General features: G+C 48.9%; 6 protein-coding genes across 6 annotated transcripts; 4 read left to right on the top strand and 2 right to left on the bottom strand.

The window, feature by feature from the left end:
- Nucleotides 1-294: 294 nt before the first annotated feature.
- BO88DRAFT_364764 (EstA precursor) lies at nucleotides 295-3,682 on the top strand (the record flags this gene model as incomplete). The annotated part of the gene is made up of 6 exons (XM_025703993.1): nucleotides 295-534; nucleotides 593-940; nucleotides 989-2,011; nucleotides 2,433-2,523; nucleotides 2,613-2,729; nucleotides 2,786-3,682. 6 exons carry the CDS (start codon nucleotides 295-297, stop codon nucleotides 3,517-3,519), a joined length of 2,553 nt encoding a protein of 850 aa, XP_025563325.1. The 3' UTR covers nucleotides 3,520-3,682.
- A 3,024-nt stretch (nucleotides 3,683-6,706) lies between these two features.
- BO88DRAFT_404547 (uncharacterized protein) lies at nucleotides 6,707-8,307 on the top strand. Its single transcript, XM_025706654.1, has 2 exons — nucleotides 6,707-7,100; nucleotides 7,158-8,307. The coding sequence occupies exons 1-2, from the start codon at nucleotides 7,051-7,053 to the stop codon at nucleotides 8,161-8,163; spliced, it is 1,056 nt and encodes a 351-aa protein (XP_025563324.1). The 5' UTR covers nucleotides 6,707-7,050; the 3' UTR covers nucleotides 8,164-8,307.
- A 1,603-nt stretch (nucleotides 8,308-9,910) lies between these two features.
- On the bottom strand, nucleotides 9,911-10,997 carry BO88DRAFT_425214 (uncharacterized protein; the record flags this gene model as incomplete). Its single annotated transcript, XM_025708812.1, is given in 6 exon segments — nucleotides 9,911-10,136; nucleotides 10,246-10,271; nucleotides 10,307-10,474; nucleotides 10,502-10,693; nucleotides 10,736-10,933; nucleotides 10,953-10,997. 6 exon segments carry the CDS (start codon nucleotides 10,995-10,997, stop codon nucleotides 9,911-9,913), a joined length of 855 nt encoding a protein of 284 aa, XP_025563323.1.
- A 236-nt stretch (nucleotides 10,998-11,233) lies between these two features.
- Nucleotides 11,234-12,934, bottom strand: BO88DRAFT_461947 (aldehyde dehydrogenase; the record flags this gene model as incomplete). The annotated part of the gene is made up of 9 exons (XM_025711201.1): nucleotides 11,234-11,456; nucleotides 11,521-11,595; nucleotides 11,625-11,647; nucleotides 11,669-11,921; nucleotides 11,996-12,216; nucleotides 12,237-12,297; nucleotides 12,353-12,467; nucleotides 12,530-12,673; nucleotides 12,739-12,934. 9 exons carry the CDS (start codon nucleotides 12,932-12,934, stop codon nucleotides 11,234-11,236), a joined length of 1,311 nt encoding a protein of 436 aa, XP_025563322.1.
- Nucleotides 12,935-13,732: 798 nt separating this feature from the next.
- BO88DRAFT_461945 (NAD(P)-dependent alcohol dehydrogenase) lies at nucleotides 13,733-15,114 on the top strand (the record flags this gene model as incomplete). The annotated part of the gene is made up of 3 exons (XM_025711200.1): nucleotides 13,733-13,925; nucleotides 14,075-14,901; nucleotides 15,028-15,114. 3 exons carry the CDS (start codon nucleotides 13,733-13,735, stop codon nucleotides 15,112-15,114), a joined length of 1,107 nt encoding a protein of 368 aa, XP_025563321.1.
- Nucleotides 15,115-16,783: 1,669 nt separating this feature from the next.
- On the top strand, nucleotides 16,784-17,764 carry BO88DRAFT_387664 (zinc-binding alcohol dehydrogenase family protein; the record flags this gene model as incomplete). Its single annotated transcript, XM_025704826.1, has 1 exon — nucleotides 16,784-17,764. The coding sequence occupies exon 1, from the start codon at nucleotides 16,790-16,792 to the stop codon at nucleotides 17,762-17,764; it is 975 nt and encodes a 324-aa protein (XP_025563320.1). The 5' UTR covers nucleotides 16,784-16,789.
- Between the last annotated feature and the right edge of the window lie 876 nt (nucleotides 17,765-18,640).

Below are 18,640 nucleotides of genomic sequence, written 5' to 3'. Positions count from 1 at the left end.
CGCCTCGGGCTAAAAGCGACCGGGTCCGTGCGGACATTCCCATTCCTGGATTATTTACTCCCCTGCATGCAGACCCCACAGTTTTCGTTTGTTTGACTTGCACATCAGGCGAGAGTGCAATTCAGGCTGTTATTATAGCGGATGTCACTTTCCATGTGTCCGGCGTGCATGACGAACCGCAGACGATGGCCGTGGTTTCGAGTGCATGGTATACTTAAAGTATGCCGGGATCGCCTTCCAGTCATCACGCACGCTTTGAACCTACGATCGGCATTCAATTCGCCTCTCATGACAATGATACGCCTGGCCTGCCTAGCTTTACTGTCTTATACTGTCTGCGGTCTTCCAACCGAGGCAAACCATAGCGGACAGCCCGTAGTCGATCTCGACTATGCCAAGTACCAAGGCGTCCGTCTAGAAGGGGGAGTCGACGAGTTTCTTGGGATGCGCTATGCATCTCCGCCCATCGGTGATCTGAGATTTCGGGCGCCCCGGGATCCGTCTGCGAATCAAACGCTTCAGAGTGCGACGGAGGTAATATTTTGGCTTTCCGTTCTACATGTCAACTGATACCCTCTGATACTCTTTCTAGTACGGGCCAATCTGCATCGGGGTAGACGAGGAAGAATCGCCTGGCGAAATTAGTGAAGACTGCCTGTTTATCAATGTTTTCAAGCCATCCACAGCCACGTCTCAATCAAAGCTACCTGTTTGGCTTTTCATACAAGGTGGGGGCTACGCAGAGAACTCCAACGCCAATTACAACGGAACCCAAGTCATACAAGGGTCTGGTGACGCGATCGTATTTGTAACATTCAATTACCGTGTGAGTGCCCTTGGCTTCCTGGCCAGCGAGCAAATTAGGCAGAACGGGGACCTGAATGCCGGACTGCTTGACCAGCGCAAAGCTCTCAGATGGGTTAAACAATACATTGAACAGGTAATACTCGTAGCCATGCAGATATTGCAGCGGTGCTGACGTTAACAGTTTGGGGGTGACCCCGACCACATCGTGATTCATGGGGTGTCGGCGGGTGCTGGGTCCGTTGCCTACCATTTATCCGCCTATGGTGGTAAGGATGAAGGGTTATTCATCGGTGCAATCGTTGAGTCGTCATTTTGGCCGACACAGCGAACAGTGTCGGAAATGGAGTTCCAGTTCGAACGATTCGTAAATGACACAGGCTGTTCTGCTGCTCATGATTCCCTGGAGTGCCTACGGACACAGGACATTGCAACCATTCAGAAAGGGAATACTGCCTCTCCATTTCCTGGGGGAAGCAGCTCCCCGCTACCAGATTGGTACTTTCTCCCTGTAACCGACGGCAATCTGGTTCCGGACGAGTTGTACAACGCGTTCGACGCAGGCAGCTTCATCAAGGTTCCCGTCTTGGTTGGCGACGATACCGACGAAGGCTCTAATTTTGCCTACAACGCTAGCAGCAGTGCAGATGTGTCGCAATTTTTCAAAAATAACTATCCGAATCTCAATTCCCAGCAACTTGAGAGCATCAATCAAGTCTATCCTCGCGGCAAGCTGCTCCCACGGCACGCAGCATACTTTGGTGCTTCCTCCGCAGCATACGGAGACGCAACATTTACTTGTCCAGGAAATCATGTAGCATCTTCAGCTGCCAGATACTTACCTAATGCAGTGTGGAACTACCGAGTCAACATCATCGATGAATCAAATATCGCTGGTGGCATCGGTGTCCCGCACACGTTCGAGCTACCCGCGATTTTCGGAGCAGGATCGACCGGGACTCTTAGCAGCGACTCGTCGTATCTGAGTTATAATGCAGCTATCATCCCCGTTACGATGCATTACTTCATCAGCTTTGTCCAGGCACTGAATCCGAATACATATCGATATGCAACAGCGCCAGAGTGGAACACGTGGGGGGATGGGCAGCGTCTCCGGCTGCAGACGAATAATACTGCGATGGAGGCTGTGCCGCAGAGCTCGGTTCAGGATTGTGCGTTTTGGAGGAGCCTAAGCGTGCCAATGGAGGTATAGTCCTGGGACTAGGGCAAGCTGTGGATAGTGACGGACATGAGCACGAGCCATAGTGCTGGATAGAGCTTGAGTGGTGGCTTGCATGTAGCCTATATACCATAGCACCGATGCAGTAAGACACAATGTCATTCGACATTCTGGACCAGCGGAAGCCACCCGTGTCTCATACGAGTATACGAGCACGCCTTATCAACCATGGCAGCTTGGCTGATGGGCCAATCAAATGTCACAGTGACTCAGCACACACCATCTCCGCAGGAGGATTTGGTTCCCCGCAGAGGTTTTTCCGCGCCGATAGAAATGATAAGGTCTAGAAGTATTTATTTAGTATCCCCCAGTCAAGCCACCTGCTGCTTCTCACACTTGTCAGCCGTCCCTTTGTAGATATCCCTTGAAAGCCTGATACTTTTTGAAGCGGGTCAACATGGCTGCCAAGGACCTGACGACGAGGGAATGGATCAATGCTCTCATTGAGCCTGGCTATCTTCTAGTCTGGGCCCTGCGCTGTAAGTGTGGCACCGCTGGCGACGAATATTGCTGTCACTCGTGCCACTACCTTGTAAATCAAGCGACAGATATCTAACATACCGAACAGATTATGTCAAGGTCAATCTCGAGACCGTCTTCTGCAAAGGACAAATCCTCGCTCCTCTTCTCCACCAGAGCAGACTGCGTGATGAAGCATTCGGCAAATTCTGGGTAGCTTTTAGCAGTCAGTGCACCACTTCACTCCTCTCCGGGAGGAATCAAACCCCTAACCCTCCCTAGCATACCTCCAAGCAAACGCCCCAGCATCACCACCCACTCAACCTCCAGACCAGATCATCCGCTCCTCAGACCTAATCCCACCCCTCCTCGCCCGCGCCTCAGGCACCGTCCTCGACGTGGGCCCAGGCACGGGCACCCAAATGCCCCTCCTCCGCTCCCCAGCCATCAAGGCCATCTACGGCGCGGAGCCCTGTCACGGCTTGCACGCCGAATTGCGCGCCAGCGCCACCTCACAAGGCCTCGAAGATAAATACAACATCCTTCCCTGCGGTGTAGAATCCGCAGACCTTATCCCCGCTCTTCAAAAGCAAGGTCTTCTCAGAACGGACGCTTCAGACGTGCCATCTATTCTTGAGAAGCTGTCGACGACTAAAGAAGGCGTATTCGACACCATCGTCTGCGTGCGCGTGTTATGTTCAGTCCCCGATATGCACCGCACCGTCCAGGATCTGTACACCCTTCTCCGACCAGGCGGAAAAATGCTCGTCGTCGAGCATGTAATTAACCCGTGGCAGACGCCGAAGGGGTCCGTGATTGCGAGAGCGTTCCAGGCCTTTTATGGGTTCATGGGCTGGAGTTGGTATTTGGGAAATTGCTGCATGAATCGGGATACCACGTCGGCGTTGAAGCATGCTGCGGATCAGGATGGTGGGTGGGAGTCGGTTGAGTTAGACAGCTGGTTCGAAAGTACCCCGATGCCGTATGTTGCGGGCATTTTGACGAAGAGGGGATAAATTGGATGATAAGTGGGGCTGTATAGGGATGTGGTAAAGAGGGGCGTTTGATTGGGGAGTTTGGACAGTCATCTTGTTAAGCTGTATTGTTCTCTTTCGACTACTCGGATAAATTCGGATTTTGTAGCGTGATGCAAACTGTCCGAACCATATCGGATCCTCCCTAATCATCTTATCTGAGAGCAAGATACCCCGAATTGATTAGAAAACCATCCGACTCGAACCCCCGAAGATTAAACCCTCAAAATAAATAGACAAGCCTCCGAATTAAGGCCCCGAATTAAATAGAAAAACCTCCCGGTGTAAGCCTCCAATTTTATCCCCCGATTCGAAAGGAAAGTTATCTGAATCAAACTCAGTCAATTATAAATCTCCTAATTAAGTAGAACAACCTTCCTGACTCAACCCCCCGAGGATTGAACCTCCGAATAGTATAGAAAAGCCAACGACTTGAACCCCCTGGTTAAATAGAAAGCCTCCAACGTAACCACCCGAAATATGAAGCCCCGAATTGAATAGAGAAACCTCCCGACTTAACACCCCGAAGAACGAACTCCCAAGATAGAAGAGAAACCCACCGACTTGAAGGCTTTGATTAAATAGCAAAGCCTCCGAATCAAGCTCCCTCATATGTAAACCCTCTGATTAAATAGAGAAACCTCCGGATATAAGCACCCGAAATCTGAATCTCCGAATTAAAGAGAAAGGCCTCCCGACTTGAACCCCCGAAGTAAAAAGAAGAAAGAAATCCCGATTGAACCCCCGAAGATTAAACCCCCAACATAAAAGAAGAACCCTCCGACTTGAACACTCTAAAAAAAAGAATAGCCTCCGACTTGAGGCTCCTTACATGTAAAACCCTCACTTAAATAAAGAAACCCCCCGACTTAACAACCCGACATTCGAATCCCCGAAGTAAATAGAAAAACATCCCGACTTGAACCCCCAAAGATTGAACCACCGAATTAGAGTGAAAAGCCTCCGATTTAAGCCACGTTAAGTTTAGATTCCTAATTATATAAAAGAACCTTCCGGCTTAAACCCCCCCCCCCCCCCCCAAAGTTTGAAACCCCGAATTTAATAGAGAAACCTTCCGAGTTAACCACCCAAAATATGAACGCGCGTATTGAATAGAAAAGCCCCCGACTTGAACGCTCCGATTAAATACTTAGCAAAGCCCCCAACTTGAACACTCCGATTAGATACTTAGCTAAGCCTCCGAATTGAGCTCCCTCAAATGTAAACCCTTAATTAAATAGGAAAACATCCCGACTGAACCCCGGAATTGAGAAAGCCTCAGAATTAAGGCACCTTAGATTTAGATTTCTAATGAAATATGAGAATCTCTCGACTGAACTAACCGAAATTTTAGCCCGCGGATAGAAGAGGAAAGCCTCCGACAAAACCCCCCAATGACTGGACCTCTGAGTTATGTAGAAGACCTCCAGACTTTAACCCCTGATTAAGTAGAAAAGTCTCCGAACCAAAGTCTTGAATTAAATTAACATTCCTCTTGGTTTAAGCTGCCGACTGAACCCCCGAATAAAGTAGGAAAACCTCCCGAATTTACCCCGCGGAGATCGAATCGCTAAATGATATAGAAAAGTCTCCGAATTAAGTCCCCTCAATTGAAACCCCCACCCCCAATCAAATAGAAGAACCGGCCGACTAACCCCCCGAAGACTGAACCCCCGAATCATAGATAGAAAAACCCTCCGAAGCAAGCCCCCAAATAGATAGAAAAACCATCCGACTTACACCACCCGAATGTTGAACCCCAATTCAAATATAAAAGCCACCGACTTCAATCCCTCCGATGATAGAACCCTCCGAAAGTTGAACCCCCGAGAACACCCCGACCCGGCATTAATCGGCGTTTCCACTTGCCGGTGGCTTTCGGCGTTTCGGCGTTTGAGTTGAACCCCCCAGCCCGGGGGCACAACGCCGAACGCCGAGCAAGGATGGGTGGATCCGGAGGAAACGCCGAATGGGGGGCATTCGGCCTTTCGGACTTTTCTTTGCTTTCTATGGAATTGTATTCGCCATGCGATCGGGGAGTTTTGACTTGGGATACATAAGTAGGAATTGTAATTGGAGGAATTCCTCTTTATTTGGGGTGATTAATTGTTCGCTAGTTGGTGCTTGGGTGAGGTGTTTGGAGTATAAGTTTGGACTTGGTAGACTGCTAGGAGTGGTTTATCTTCGATTGGTGTTCTATGATGGTAAGTCGGAAGACTGTGGTATTGCATGATATCAATAGTCTTGTTACCCTTGCCCTGGGGCGACATTGATCACGGCTATGGATGACCGGGATGGGACTCTGGAGCAGGAAGCATCATTTTGTTGTTGCGGATGATCAGGCGGTTTAAAATGTTAACAAGGGCCACAGATTCACAATTGTTTATTGCTCTGTTGCTTGAAAGTCTGATTGTTTCTGAATATGCATTTGACGTCATCGCTTCCTTATTTGATAATGGATTCTGTGGCACATTTTTGTCTATGGAAGACTCAGGGTCCTCGCCTGGGTTTCCGAGCAGAGGCCTTGAACATGCTCATCTCAATTCACGGTTGCGGGGCAAGGAAATGGTGCTTGTAGTGGTATTGGTCAAGTAAGCCTGCGGGGCCTGTTGTTCCATGTAAGAGATTTGATCCCATTCTTTCTGCTTGGAATTCTCCCAATTTCTGCTGGAGCAGTAATATCTTACTCCCTTGAGAATCATCATGCTCCAGTAGATGATTTTATATATATTTCGGGCTGTAAAATAGCAAATCCCTGAATCTTTCTTTCAATAATAAATACAGATTTGAGTGATTGAAAACATTCACGAAGTTCGATCCTTGAAAGCCAAAACTATAGTTGGTTGAATAACTGCCAACTACTTCAAAATAGAGATATTACAGTAGCATATATTCAAATTCTAGCAACGCACAAACAAAATTCTACAGTGAGGCACACGACATCGGGGCCCGAATAAAAATAGCCGGATCGGCAAGCTTGACCCGGACAAGCCTTCGCTAACTTCTTGGCTAACCACGGCCAGACTGCCTGGATGGCTGGCACCGTCCAGCTAGTGCCAACCTTGAAGGCAATTGATGAACGCTGAATGGACTGGTCGCTGCTGCGCCACTTTTGAGAGAGTGCTGCTGCCTAGTTCCCCTCTTTTCTGCCGAAGACCCTGGATATTGCCCGATCGCTCGTGAAGTTTTCACTGCACCTCATGCGGCATCGGTCCGTGTCGACGAGAGTGCATCGCAAATATGGCACATGAAGTCTCACGCGATCAATCTGAGGAAGGAGAGCCGTCCTCTTCTCGCGATTTCACTAAACACTCTCCTTTGGAGATGGTCCCTGAGGTAGAATCCGATCAGGATGAGAGCAGCTTGGAAGCTCTACCTTTGACGAACTTCGGTCCTAAACGTCGGCGACGGCGAACCATCACTCGAGTGCATCGCAGCAGGCTACGCAGCCTATGTAATTTCTGGAAATGCCGTCATTTGTATTGTCACATTCACCCGTACTCCCGAAGAGCCATGCTCTGCAGATTCGTAAAGCGTCCCTTCTGGGGTGCTGTTATCGTGCTGTGAGTATCGCTTGTCACCTGCGCCTGCATCAATGGTCGCTCGCTAATTCCATCAAGCGGCCTCCTCAAGATCGCCTCCCTCTTTTGGTCTGGCTTAGTATACCTCTTCCCAGACGACCTTGATGCCCGTCTTGACGCCTGGGTCTTCCCTGCCGGTCGCCCCTCCATATTCTCGCATTGGACCACCCACGGTGTCGTCCCCGTGCGATGCCACTCACACAACGACTACTGGCGTGACGTACCGCTCCATTCGGCCCTCACCGCAGGTTGCATTGGTGTTGAAGCCGACGTCTGGCCATCCAACAATGACTTGCTGGTGGGACACACCCCCTTCACGCTGCACCACGAGGTCACTCTCCGCAGCCTGTACCTCATTCCTCTTCTGGACCTGCTCCAGAAGCACAACACCCGCTCGAGCCAACTCGAGCCCGCGCACCATCCCGGCAGCTTCCGCGCTGGAGTATTCTCCAGCGACCCATCACAGACCCTTGTCCTGCTCATCGACTTCAAGGAGCAGCCGGAGGCCACCTGGTCCATGGTGATGGAGCAGCTCCAACCCCTTCGTGACGGCGACTACCTCACCTATTTCAACGGCACAGACATTACCACCCGGCCCCTCACAGTCGTCGCTACCGGCGATGCGCCCTTCGATCGCATCACATCGAATCAAACATACCGGGACATCTTCTACGACGCCCCGCTAGACCAGCTCGCCCTCCTTCCACCCAGTACCGAACAACCCGATCATCCAGATCGGGAAGCAGAGCCTACCTATTCGTACAAGAACAGCTACTACGCCTCTGTCGACTTCCGCAAGACTATCGGCAGTCTATCCCGCAACCGCTTCTCGCAGGGACAGCTGGAGCTGGTTCGGAAACAGGTTGAAGCTGCGCACGCGCGGGGCTTGAAGGTGCGGTACTGGGGAACCCCGAGCTGGCCGCGGGGTTTGCGGAACCATGTTTGGCATGTGTTGGTACGGGAGGGAGTGGATCTGATCAATGTGGATGATTTGAGGGAGGCCACGAGGCAGGATTGGAGGAAACATCGGAGTTGGGTTTTTTGATGGTTGTGGATGGAGCAGCATGGCTGTGTGCAAGTATATGTCAGCGACGAAGTCATGGATATATGGATGTAACTTGATTAATAACATAAATAACTTACAGTACCTAGATTTATAGTAAATTTTTGCAAGTCTTTATAAGCCTGGGAAAAATCAATCTAACTATTATTAGTATTGTTCTATCTGTCTACGACTTGAGAGCTTGTGGAATCTAAATTAAGGCTTCTTAATACTTGCACGTCGGAGCTGATTTATTGAGGAAGATAATGGTTCAGAAAAATTTGGATGGCTGCATGCTTTATAATTATTTTCTGCTGTGCATCGCTGACAAGCCTTAAATTTGGCAGATACATAGTATGGTGCTTCCGAAATTCGTGGAATACCAAGTGGAATGTCAGTACTTACTGCCTACCGAAGTAACTACATATATACATATATAAATATATATTTACTCTTTTCTCTGAATAATAAAATATACTTGTCAATCCTTAGGATCACTTCTCTATTTCTGTTAGCTTAGCTTTACTGGTATATATACAGCTGAAGCAAGTTAAGAAAGAATTGGGCAAAGATTCTTTTTTCAAAATATACCTAGTCTTAGATAAGAGAAAAGAAGTAAACCTTAATAGTATCACACAGCTATTTATAAGCAAATATAAACAAGTGTCCTGCAGTTAAGCTTCCAAATATATCATTGTTTAAAGATAGTATTATTGAGCATAAAAAAACCGAACTATCAAAGTACAGAGAAAGAGCAATCTTATATCCCATTCTTTATATACCAAATTGTATACTCCTTGGAGTATATCCTGAAGTATATCCAATCACTGTGCGCGGTCCCGTATACTCAAGTGTATGCTTCTGAAGGTATAGCAATCCGCAGCTCTTCTGATTCTGAACTTCTACCGGCTAAGAGTTGCTAATTGCTCGGGTATTACCTTCATCAGCGCTTTCTAGCTGAGGTGTCCTCCTCACTAGTGAGTTAACTAGCAGGGTCTGTAACACCAGTTCGAAGGGATATCAAACAGCGAGTAGGCGATGGCAAAGAGCGTGAGCGTGACTGAGTACCCAGCATCCATCAAGCCGGTTTGCTGCTCGAGTGAGTCACCCGTCTCTGCGTTGAGGAGACGGGAATAGCCGATGTTGGAGCGGTCGAGGTAGTTGAGGAGATAAATGAACGTGCAGGAAGGAAGAAGTTGCCAGTTAATTTCCTGAAGGAGCTATCAGTGGCGTGTGGTGATGTGCTCCACATCCGAGGTGCCAAGTAGAACATGTTCAATGTGGTGGACTTCACTGATTGATTTGTCATCCATAGCTGCCAGCTTTTAATAATAGAATGAAAGTTGACTAGACTCATTGATAATGGGCTAGGCGGCTTTATACGCCGTTGCGGGGCCCTGCATTAACACTACTGACAGGTACTGCCCTGAGGGATAGCTTAGATCTCGTGCGAATATTCCATGGCTATATGCCAAGAAAGAGATATTTACCTAGCAAGGTTACCTCAAATCCTGCCGGATTCCTATCTGACAGTCTGTTGACTGACCTTGGAGATTATAGTGTAGGAAAAGTATATCCCGCGGGATTAGTGGTCTTATAATATAACATAGCACCGTTACTATATGACTGAATGTTGTGAGAAGCCTAGATATCATAGGGATATTGATCTATCCATCCGACAACCAGTTAAGGTCACACATTGATTGAGGGAAAGGGCCTTAATTGGGTAATTGCAGCTACAGAAAAGAAATCATATATGGAGGCCTCGGCTATAGCATAATTTGTACTTATTTCCTTCGAAATTGCCCGATGCAACAGCGGCAGAATACCCGTTAAACTCACCAGTTTCCAGCAGAATATGCGGAACCCCGTCCTCGGTAAGCGAGGGAAACGTCTTCTTCTTTCTCGCTTCCCAACGGATCTTGCGCAGACGATTCGCCCGGTTCCGCGCACTGGACCCAAACCTAATCACTAGCCTAGAGTATTATCTAAACAAATCAATATAATTATCCTGTGGGATAGTCTGCGGGGTCTGATCGGCGACCTTGCCGGCGCTTTGCAGGATCCGGCCAATTTCCGCCGCACACTCTCCACGAAAGCTTCTCGCCGTTCTCGCAGAAGAAGTACGGGGTTTCTGCTCTGCAACTGTCGGAGCGGGGCTCTCTTCGAGCCAGTGCAGAAGAGTGACATAGCCGCGGGCAAGATCTTTGATATACACCTGGTTGCGTACGGCAAGTTCGTCGCCGGTCATCCCAGGGTACCCGTGCTTGATGGAGTAGCAGACCATGGTCGGCAGCTGGATAGAAAGGCACATCTCGCGAGATCTGGCGCCCTAGATGACGGGCAGGATCATGATTACAAGATTAGAGTTGCATGAGAGCTCAGCCGTTTTGCCAGCGCGGACAATCACAAGATCAATTACGCGATACGCGGCCGAGGCTGGAAGGGCGTCGATTGAGGCTGGTTTATTGTAATCATAAATACAATCAGTTTTGTGGCTGTCTTCAGCATTGTACCGATGAGATTCACACCACTAGTACGGATGTAGATTATCTTATGGCCCGCCTGCAAGCACTGTCGAATTCCTGCCAGCACGGCCCCGAAACGAGGGGAGATCATCAGTGGTAGCGATGTGAACGACAATATCACTTACAGCGGTCTGGGCGGCAATTACATCCTTGTCGGCCAGAGTCCCCAGGACAGTCTGCACACCCAGATCGTGAAAGGCCTGACGGGCAGACTCCCTCCGCAGCAGCGCGGTGATTTGGTAGGTCTTTTCCTGGATCGAGCACCTCCCCACCGATAAGACCAGGGCCAATGAGGAAGATGGAAGTCATGGTATCAAGGGCAAATAATAATTGTGGAAGCCAAGCCTGATTTAATTGTCCCAACCGGCATCTATAGTCTGGCGAGTGGAGCCCTGCCGGCTATATGTTCCTCCAAAGGGATCGGATGAATTAACAATCACGGCTTACGAAAGACTAGGTTACTCACAAACGTCCCAACATGGTCCGAAACCTACAACAACGAAATATACACGGATTTGACCTCCGTCCAGGCCAGGAGTCCCTCCTCACCCAGTTCCGGACCCTTTGTTCCCGCCCAGGGGCAGGTCTTGGCAGTAGTACGGCGATGTCGTGTTGACGCCCACAGAGCCTGCCTCAAAGCTCTTGGCGACCCTGATGGCTCGGGTAATGTCGCGCGTGAAGACGCTGGCATAGAGGCCATATTCGGAGGCGTTAGCGGCACGGATCACCTCGTCCTCACTGGTGAAGGTGTTAAGGCAGGATACGGTGCTGCGGATGAAGAGTCAGGAAACGACTGCACAAACAGATGAACAGGAAGACAACTTTTCCGGACCCGAAAATTTCGCCTTTCATCAGAACATGACTCTCTGGCACATCCTGGAAGACGACGGGAGCAACAAAGTGTTGCCTTCCTCCGGCGCGGTGCCAATAGCAAACTTCTTGAGTTTATCCTCCTGCTCCTTTCGGAGGTACTAGGACACGTTCTTGAACTGCTGTGCGTCCGCCTGGGGCCCGAACCGCGTTTCTTTCTCGAGCGGGTTACCGGGCTGACCTGAGAGCTGCCGGATAGCCTGGACATACAGCTGGGTAAATTCGGTGACGATACTCTCCTGCACGTAGACCCGCGAAGAAGCCATACAGACCTGCCTGGAATTAGAGACAATGGAAAAGGCCGCCAAGGCAGCGGCTTTCTTGAGTTCGGCATCCTCGAACACGAGAAGGGGGCTCTTTCCACTGTTTCAATTTCATGGCCATAATCAGCTTCGCTACCTTCCTGACAGTTGGAGAGAATAAGTGGCTCAGCTTACTCTAGTTGTAGCATGCATGACTTGAGGTTTGAATCTACCGCCGCCTTCTGGATAAGCTTCCCAGTATGCTTGCTCCCCGTCAAGGCAATCTTGTGGATGTCCATGTGCCGCGCAATGGCGTCTCCGCAGGGCACACCGAACCCAGACAGGATGTTTAGCACTCCAGGCGGGAAGCCGGCCTCATGGGCCAGTTTGGCGAACAGGATTGAGGTCAACGGCGCCTTTTCGATGACTTTAACACAAGTGTATTGCCTGTGATGAGTGCGGGGCCTACTTTGAAGCAAATCATAATCATTGAGACGCTGTTAATCAGGTAATCAGTCAAGGGGAAGAGGCAGAATATATAGGAAAACTGACTTCCAGGGGATAATAGCGCCTGTAACGCCGTAGGGCTGGCGAATCAATAAGTTCAAGTGGTCTTTAGATGTCAGCGAGGTGACGCCATGAACGTCCAGGGCTTTCCCTGCATAGTCTATGGTAGTAACCGAGTTTAGAGAACAGTTTATTCCGCGCCTAGTTCTACACAGAACATACATCGCAGTGTTGCCCCGCCCAGGGCTTGGTCCATGTACGTAGACACCGGTTTTCCCATGCACATAGCCTCCAATCGGGCGAATTTCTCGGCATTTTCATCCATCAGATCAGCCAAGCGCAGCATGAGACGGCGACGTTCACATCCTAGAGATAGCGGTAATGATTAGGCCAGCGCAAAGAGTTAAAATAAAGATTAGCCATGAACCTACCATCGACCTCTAACCAGAAGGGAAACGCCTTTTTAACACTCTCTACTGCGCGATCAACGTCATTTGCCCGACCCTCGTACACTTGCGCGACAACGTCGCCGCTATAGGGATTGATCACATCAAACTTGGCTCCGTCGATTAATGCCACAAACTTGCCATCAATAAAAAGACGGGTCTCGATGTCAGTTGATGCCATGGTGCGTGTTACAAAGAATACAACTGATCAACACTGGATACGAAAAAGGGCAGTTCCTGAGCTGCCACACAAAAGACGCTTTATATCTGCAAGAGGCTCATCGTGTCAGCATCAGGTTACCCAACCGGATCTCAACTGGAGCCCAAGCCATTCACAACTGTGTCCTGTGACCAATGTCGACCCCGCAGAAGCTCGGTCGTCCTGCTCGGATGCGGGATGCAACTTGTGCTGTGGGAGTTAGGATTGGCGGAGTGTGATTTCAGTTTCAAGTAATACACGATCTTTTGACAAGATTTCTTGTAACGAATTTCTGGATTGTAAGGATATAAAACACGCTAGTCTTTATATAGTTCTTATATGCCAGTCTATTTTATCCAATTAGGGCTTATAACTTGAGTCTACTATAATCACGTAATTCTTTGAAATTGTGACGCTTTTTCCGAGTGAAATTTCAATTTTACAGTAATGGCTTCCAAAAATCGTAATTACACCATCTCTACTGGGGGACCCATGTTGCCGATTAACCTCCACACACCCCACGCCCTCTTCCCCCAACCGTGCTTAGCCAATTTCACAAAAGGGTGAGACATGCATCACCCCCCATTTTCCTCTCCCGAGTAGCGCAAAGTTGATGGTGAGCATCCGTGGAGGGTCGCGATCGATGCTTCGTCGGAAGGAAAAGGTTTGGTTAAAAGACATTGTTATCTCCTCATGCCTGGGGAAAACTTGGCCCATGAAGCCCTGACGAGAACCACTCTGAAGACCAATATACCCACGTGCAGCTTAGTCTAACTGGAAATGACCTATTATTCAGAAGCATTACTCGTGTCCAAGATGGGGGCCAAACCACAATTCGCTCCTGTGGTTCTGGATGCCATTCGCGATTACGAAGTCCTGGTTGAGGTCCATGCTACAGGCGTCTGCCACACGGACATTGACTGCATCGAGGGAAAGCTCCCCGCTGCCTACCCGTGCGTGTTCGGGCACGAAGGTGAGAGACGTGCATCCTTCCCTCTAACTAAGGAGCAAGCAATATGCAACACATACAAGCACGGCTAGGATATAAGAAAAAGAAAAAAGAGAGAAAGAAAGCAAAAACTGCGGTATCTGTCAAGCTATATATCTAACATGCCTCGCCAGGAGCCGGTATTGTCCTCGAGACCGGACGAACCATTACAGATATTAGCCGTGGCGACAAGGTCCTGCTAAGCTACAACTTTTGCGGCAGCTGCTCGCAGTGCCACGCAGGCCACCCAGCCTACTGCGAAAACATGCTCGCACTCAACTTTGGCGGAAAGCGCCTCGACGGCAACAGGACTATGCAATTAGCCAGCAACACAGCCACGTCCACGGAAGGGACAAACGATGCAGACAAAGACGCCATCTTTGCCAATTTCTTCGGGCAAAGCTCGTTTTCCCGCGTCGCACTCGCCTCGCGCGCTTGTGTCAGTGTCGTCGCCCCTGATACTCCCCTTGCTCTCTTCGCCCCGCTTGGTTGCGGCCTCCAGACCGGTGCGGGAGCGGTCTTGAACAGACTCGATGTCCGCGAGGGGAGTACAGTCGCTGTCTTCGGTGTCGGCGCTGTGGGCCTCAGCGCGATCATGGCTGCCGCGCGACTGCGCAAGGCGCGCACGGTGATTGCCGTGGATGTGGATGTGAAGCGGCTGGCCATTGCGACAGAGCTGGGTGCTACGCATACGGTGTTAGCCGGATGCAAGGATGGCGAGGATGTGTTGCAGCAGATCCGGGATATCTCTGCGCCAGCGAACGGTGTCGCGTATGCGGTTGACTGCTCCGGGGTACCCGGATTCGTTGAGACGATGTTGGATGCCTTGGGCACGCGCGGGCGCGCGGCAAGTGTGGGTGCGCCAGCCCCGGGGAAGAGGGCGGGTGTCGATGTCTTTGGCCATTTGACCAAGGGGAAGGAGTATGTGGGATGCCATCAGGGCAGCTCTGTTTCTAAGGAGGTATTTTAATTAGTTCATTGTTTCTTCTACCTGTCCCTCATTTTCTCTTTCTTATAGTTAACAGCACACATACATACACATATTTATATGAATCTAATTATTTAAATACTAATATATATTTTATAGATGCTCTCCTATCTACTCGAGTCGTATAAAAAGAGTGAGTTTCTATTAGAAAAAATAATTATATATTATTCTGTTAAGAAATATTAACGTGCGCTGGATAATTTAAAGTATAGGCAGGTAATTAAAGCTGTAGTCCGTGGATACGAAAAGTGAAACTATGGGCCAAGATCTGAGATCGACGTACCTCCTGGGCCAGAATTGCCCCTCGGTGAGAACCCACCTATTCTCGTCCAAGAGTCACATGCGCGAAGACCTCTGCTCCTGCTCTCTTGTCTGGAGCTGGAGCACCTACGCTAGCAAAAAACAGCTTTCAAAGGAATCTAATTTTCAAAATCACACAGCAACAGAAGGCCCTAGATACCTCATCTTCTCATACGTTTCGCATAACTTTCTTCAAAATCATTCAATACTAATATTATTAGTATTTATTAATAATAGCAATAAGAACATCTAACTAGCCCAATTCAATTACTTTTATATAAAAAATCAGAACACTCCTAATGGATGTGATAAGATCTACTTGTCAGGGTAGGAAACCTGTCAATTAGGTAAGGAATCAACCATGAAACACTATGCATTCACATAAGACAAAGGTAGCCTATACCCACAGAGTAGACTAATCCTTGAAGGATCAGTGAAGGATCAATAGTCCATCAGTAATGATCGCTATCTTATACCCATCATAAAGGGCTGGGTCAGCTATCGATGACATCACGACTCCAATAACCGGTGCTATACGTCAATTTGATGGCTCTAACCACCATAGACCAGCTATTCTATCGCATAACACGCGTTAAATTCCTGATATAATATAAAATATAATATATCATGAACTAAGCAAGGACTCTCAGGTATATCTAAATCTAAATTAAATCATAATAAAAATATATAGATTTCCTTGTCAACCTACTAAAATATATTTCAAAATATTTCTATTTTGACAATAGGATTACGAGGCCTTCCATATAGAAATTAAAAAACCATATTAAATATTTTCGAAAGTAAGAAAGAATAGATTTAGTTGTTCTAAAAGCTTTCTGGGCTTATATCTTTCAGTTGTAGAAGGCACTAGATAATTTAGGATGAATGTCGAAGAAAGAAACATGGGGCTAGAGGAAAGATAAAACGGTGCTCTCAGGTCGTGTGACCACTGCCATTCACAGAGTCTACCCTCCATTTCATTCGCCTATAGGGAATACTAGCCTATACTGTCACAGCTTGCCCCGAGTCCCCGACACATAAAAAGGAGGGTGGCTGGAAGGTAACCTATTGTTATATGCCCGAAGGACCCGTACAACGCTCTTCCTGGCTTCCGCATTACTGCCAGACATGTCGCATATCGTGGGATCATGTGAGGCTGCGAAATTCTGTGGGCGTCGGGAAACGGTGCGTATTGTTACAATAACTGCAATACGTACCCCCGATACTAAATTACTACACAAAACCCATAAGGAACTGGGCCCCTCAGTAGAACCACTATCTAGTTGATAAGTTACCGCACCATGGCTTGACATGGATTAATCGTTCGCTTATTGTCGAGCGCTCGCAGACGGATGACGTTATCTGACTAAATCGATGTGAGGAGCAGGATCATCCGATCCTGGATATCTATCTCATAACCGGCAAGGTCACTGTGATAAAGTACGGACCGCCCCTCAACAAATGCTTCCTCGTTCCTTTCAAAAGAGCACCCGCATGACATCTTCTTTCTGAATCTCAAGCTACTTGTCTTCCGCTTACCATTTTCGTCTTCGTCAACACCATGAAAGCGGCGGTAATTCACAAGTCCGGCGGTCCCGAGGTTCTAAAGCTCGAGGACCTGCCCATTCCTATTGCCAAAACTGGCGAGGTCCTAGTTCGCGTCAGAGCGTTTGGGCTTAATCGCTCGGAGCTCTTTACTCGGCAAGGTCACTCGCCTAGTGTGGAATTCCCACGGATTCTAGGCATCGAGGCTGTGGGCGAGGTAGTTGCAGCTCCCGGAACCGAATTGAAGGAAGGCACCGCGGTTGCAACGATCATGGGCGGCATGGGGCGACAATTCAACGGTAGTTACGCGGAGTTTACCTGTGTACCGGCTTCTCAAGTCAAGGTGCTGCCATCCAACCGCCTGACATGGGAGGCTCTCGGGGCGCTGCCTGAGATGCTACAGACCGCATGGGGCTCACTTTTCTCGGCGCTACGACTGAAACCAGATGAGAGGTTACTCATCCGCGGCGGTACGACATCAATTGGACTCATGGCTGCGGCTATCGCCAAAAAGCACGGGGCCTTTGTCGCTGTGACGACTCGCCAGCCAGGACGGGTCACAATGCTGCAGGAGAACGGTGCAGATCTTGTCTTCATCGATGATGGAGCGGTTGCTGGGCAGATTAAGCAGCAGGGTCTGCAGCTATTCAATAAGGTCCTTGAGCTGGTAGGCACGGGAACGCTGACAGATTCGCTCCGCTGCGCCGCCTGGCAGGGTAGTGTTTGTATGACAGGCATGGTCGGCAACGAGTGGACTTTTGAAAAGTTCAGTCCTATGGACATTGTCCCGCACACCGTTAACCTGACCATTTACTCCGGCGGGGTGGAGGACTTCATGGCCACACCATACGAAGAGCTGATCCCGCAGGTTGAGGCAGGCATTTTGAAGGTGCGCCTTGGCAAGACATTTCATTTGCAAGAAATCGTTGAGGCACATCGCTGCCTAGAAGCTGGCAGTGCAGGAGGGAAGATTGTAATCTTAACAACCTAGGTTACCGCAAGTTGGCAAAATGCAACCTAAGTCGTTTATTCTATGCGCTATGTGGGCTGAAATAGAGAGGGATATGACATGTGGCATGACGAGATTTAAGATTCGCGAATGAGCTGAATAACTGTCAAGCTGTTCGATGCTTTTGCAACAAATCCGGATATATGAATCAACGTCTACACGTACATACTAGGGGAAGTATGTAAAAGCCTAATTTGGAGTGGTGATGTTCGATTCTAGATAGGACTGCACTTCGCCCGTCTATTCAAATAAATTCACATGCCATGTACGACCGAGGAACTGTGGCAGAGTGGTCTAACTCTGCTAGACGTGCGAAGGAGAAAGGATAGCCTGCTCGTTCCTACCTTGAAGCGCCTGGAAACATACGACACGCGAAGTGTACGTGCTTTCCTCGTATAAAGTACCTCTCTAATGCGCAATTAAAGATTATGAAGCCGCACTCAAGACCTACAACGAGATATATCAAGAAGTAGACAGTTATCTACTTGTCTATACTAATGGCAGCGGCTATTAGGCGATGTAGGTGCCACGGCCTTCTATCAGTGCAAAACCAAACTATCGAAGAGGAGAGATAATCCAAACAGATTCTGCTCTCTATCGTCTGATACACGACTGGTTGATATAATTCTGTTGATTTGGGGTTGCTTACCGGAGACGGCTGAGGTGAAACTGTTCTAATACAAACCATACAAAACCGAAGCAGCTCGGGAATCCCGAGTGCCGCACTTAGCCGTCTCTCAGATCAGTAGCCCCACCTCTCCGGCAAGAACCCGATGGGGCGTGTCAATTCACCAGAAGGCTATTGGTAAACCACCAAGAAGGAGAGCTTTGCATCTGCATGTGCAAACATACCAAGGC

The sequence above is a fragment of the Aspergillus vadensis genome (assembly GCF_003184925.1).
Source record: "Aspergillus vadensis CBS 113365 unplaced genomic scaffold BO88scaffold_10, whole genome shotgun sequence".
NCBI classification, from domain to species: domain Eukaryota; kingdom Fungi; phylum Ascomycota; class Eurotiomycetes; order Eurotiales; family Aspergillaceae; genus Aspergillus; species Aspergillus vadensis.
The sequence above is the reverse complement of the archived record's forward strand: the minus strand, read 5'-3'. Positions and strand labels throughout refer to the sequence as shown.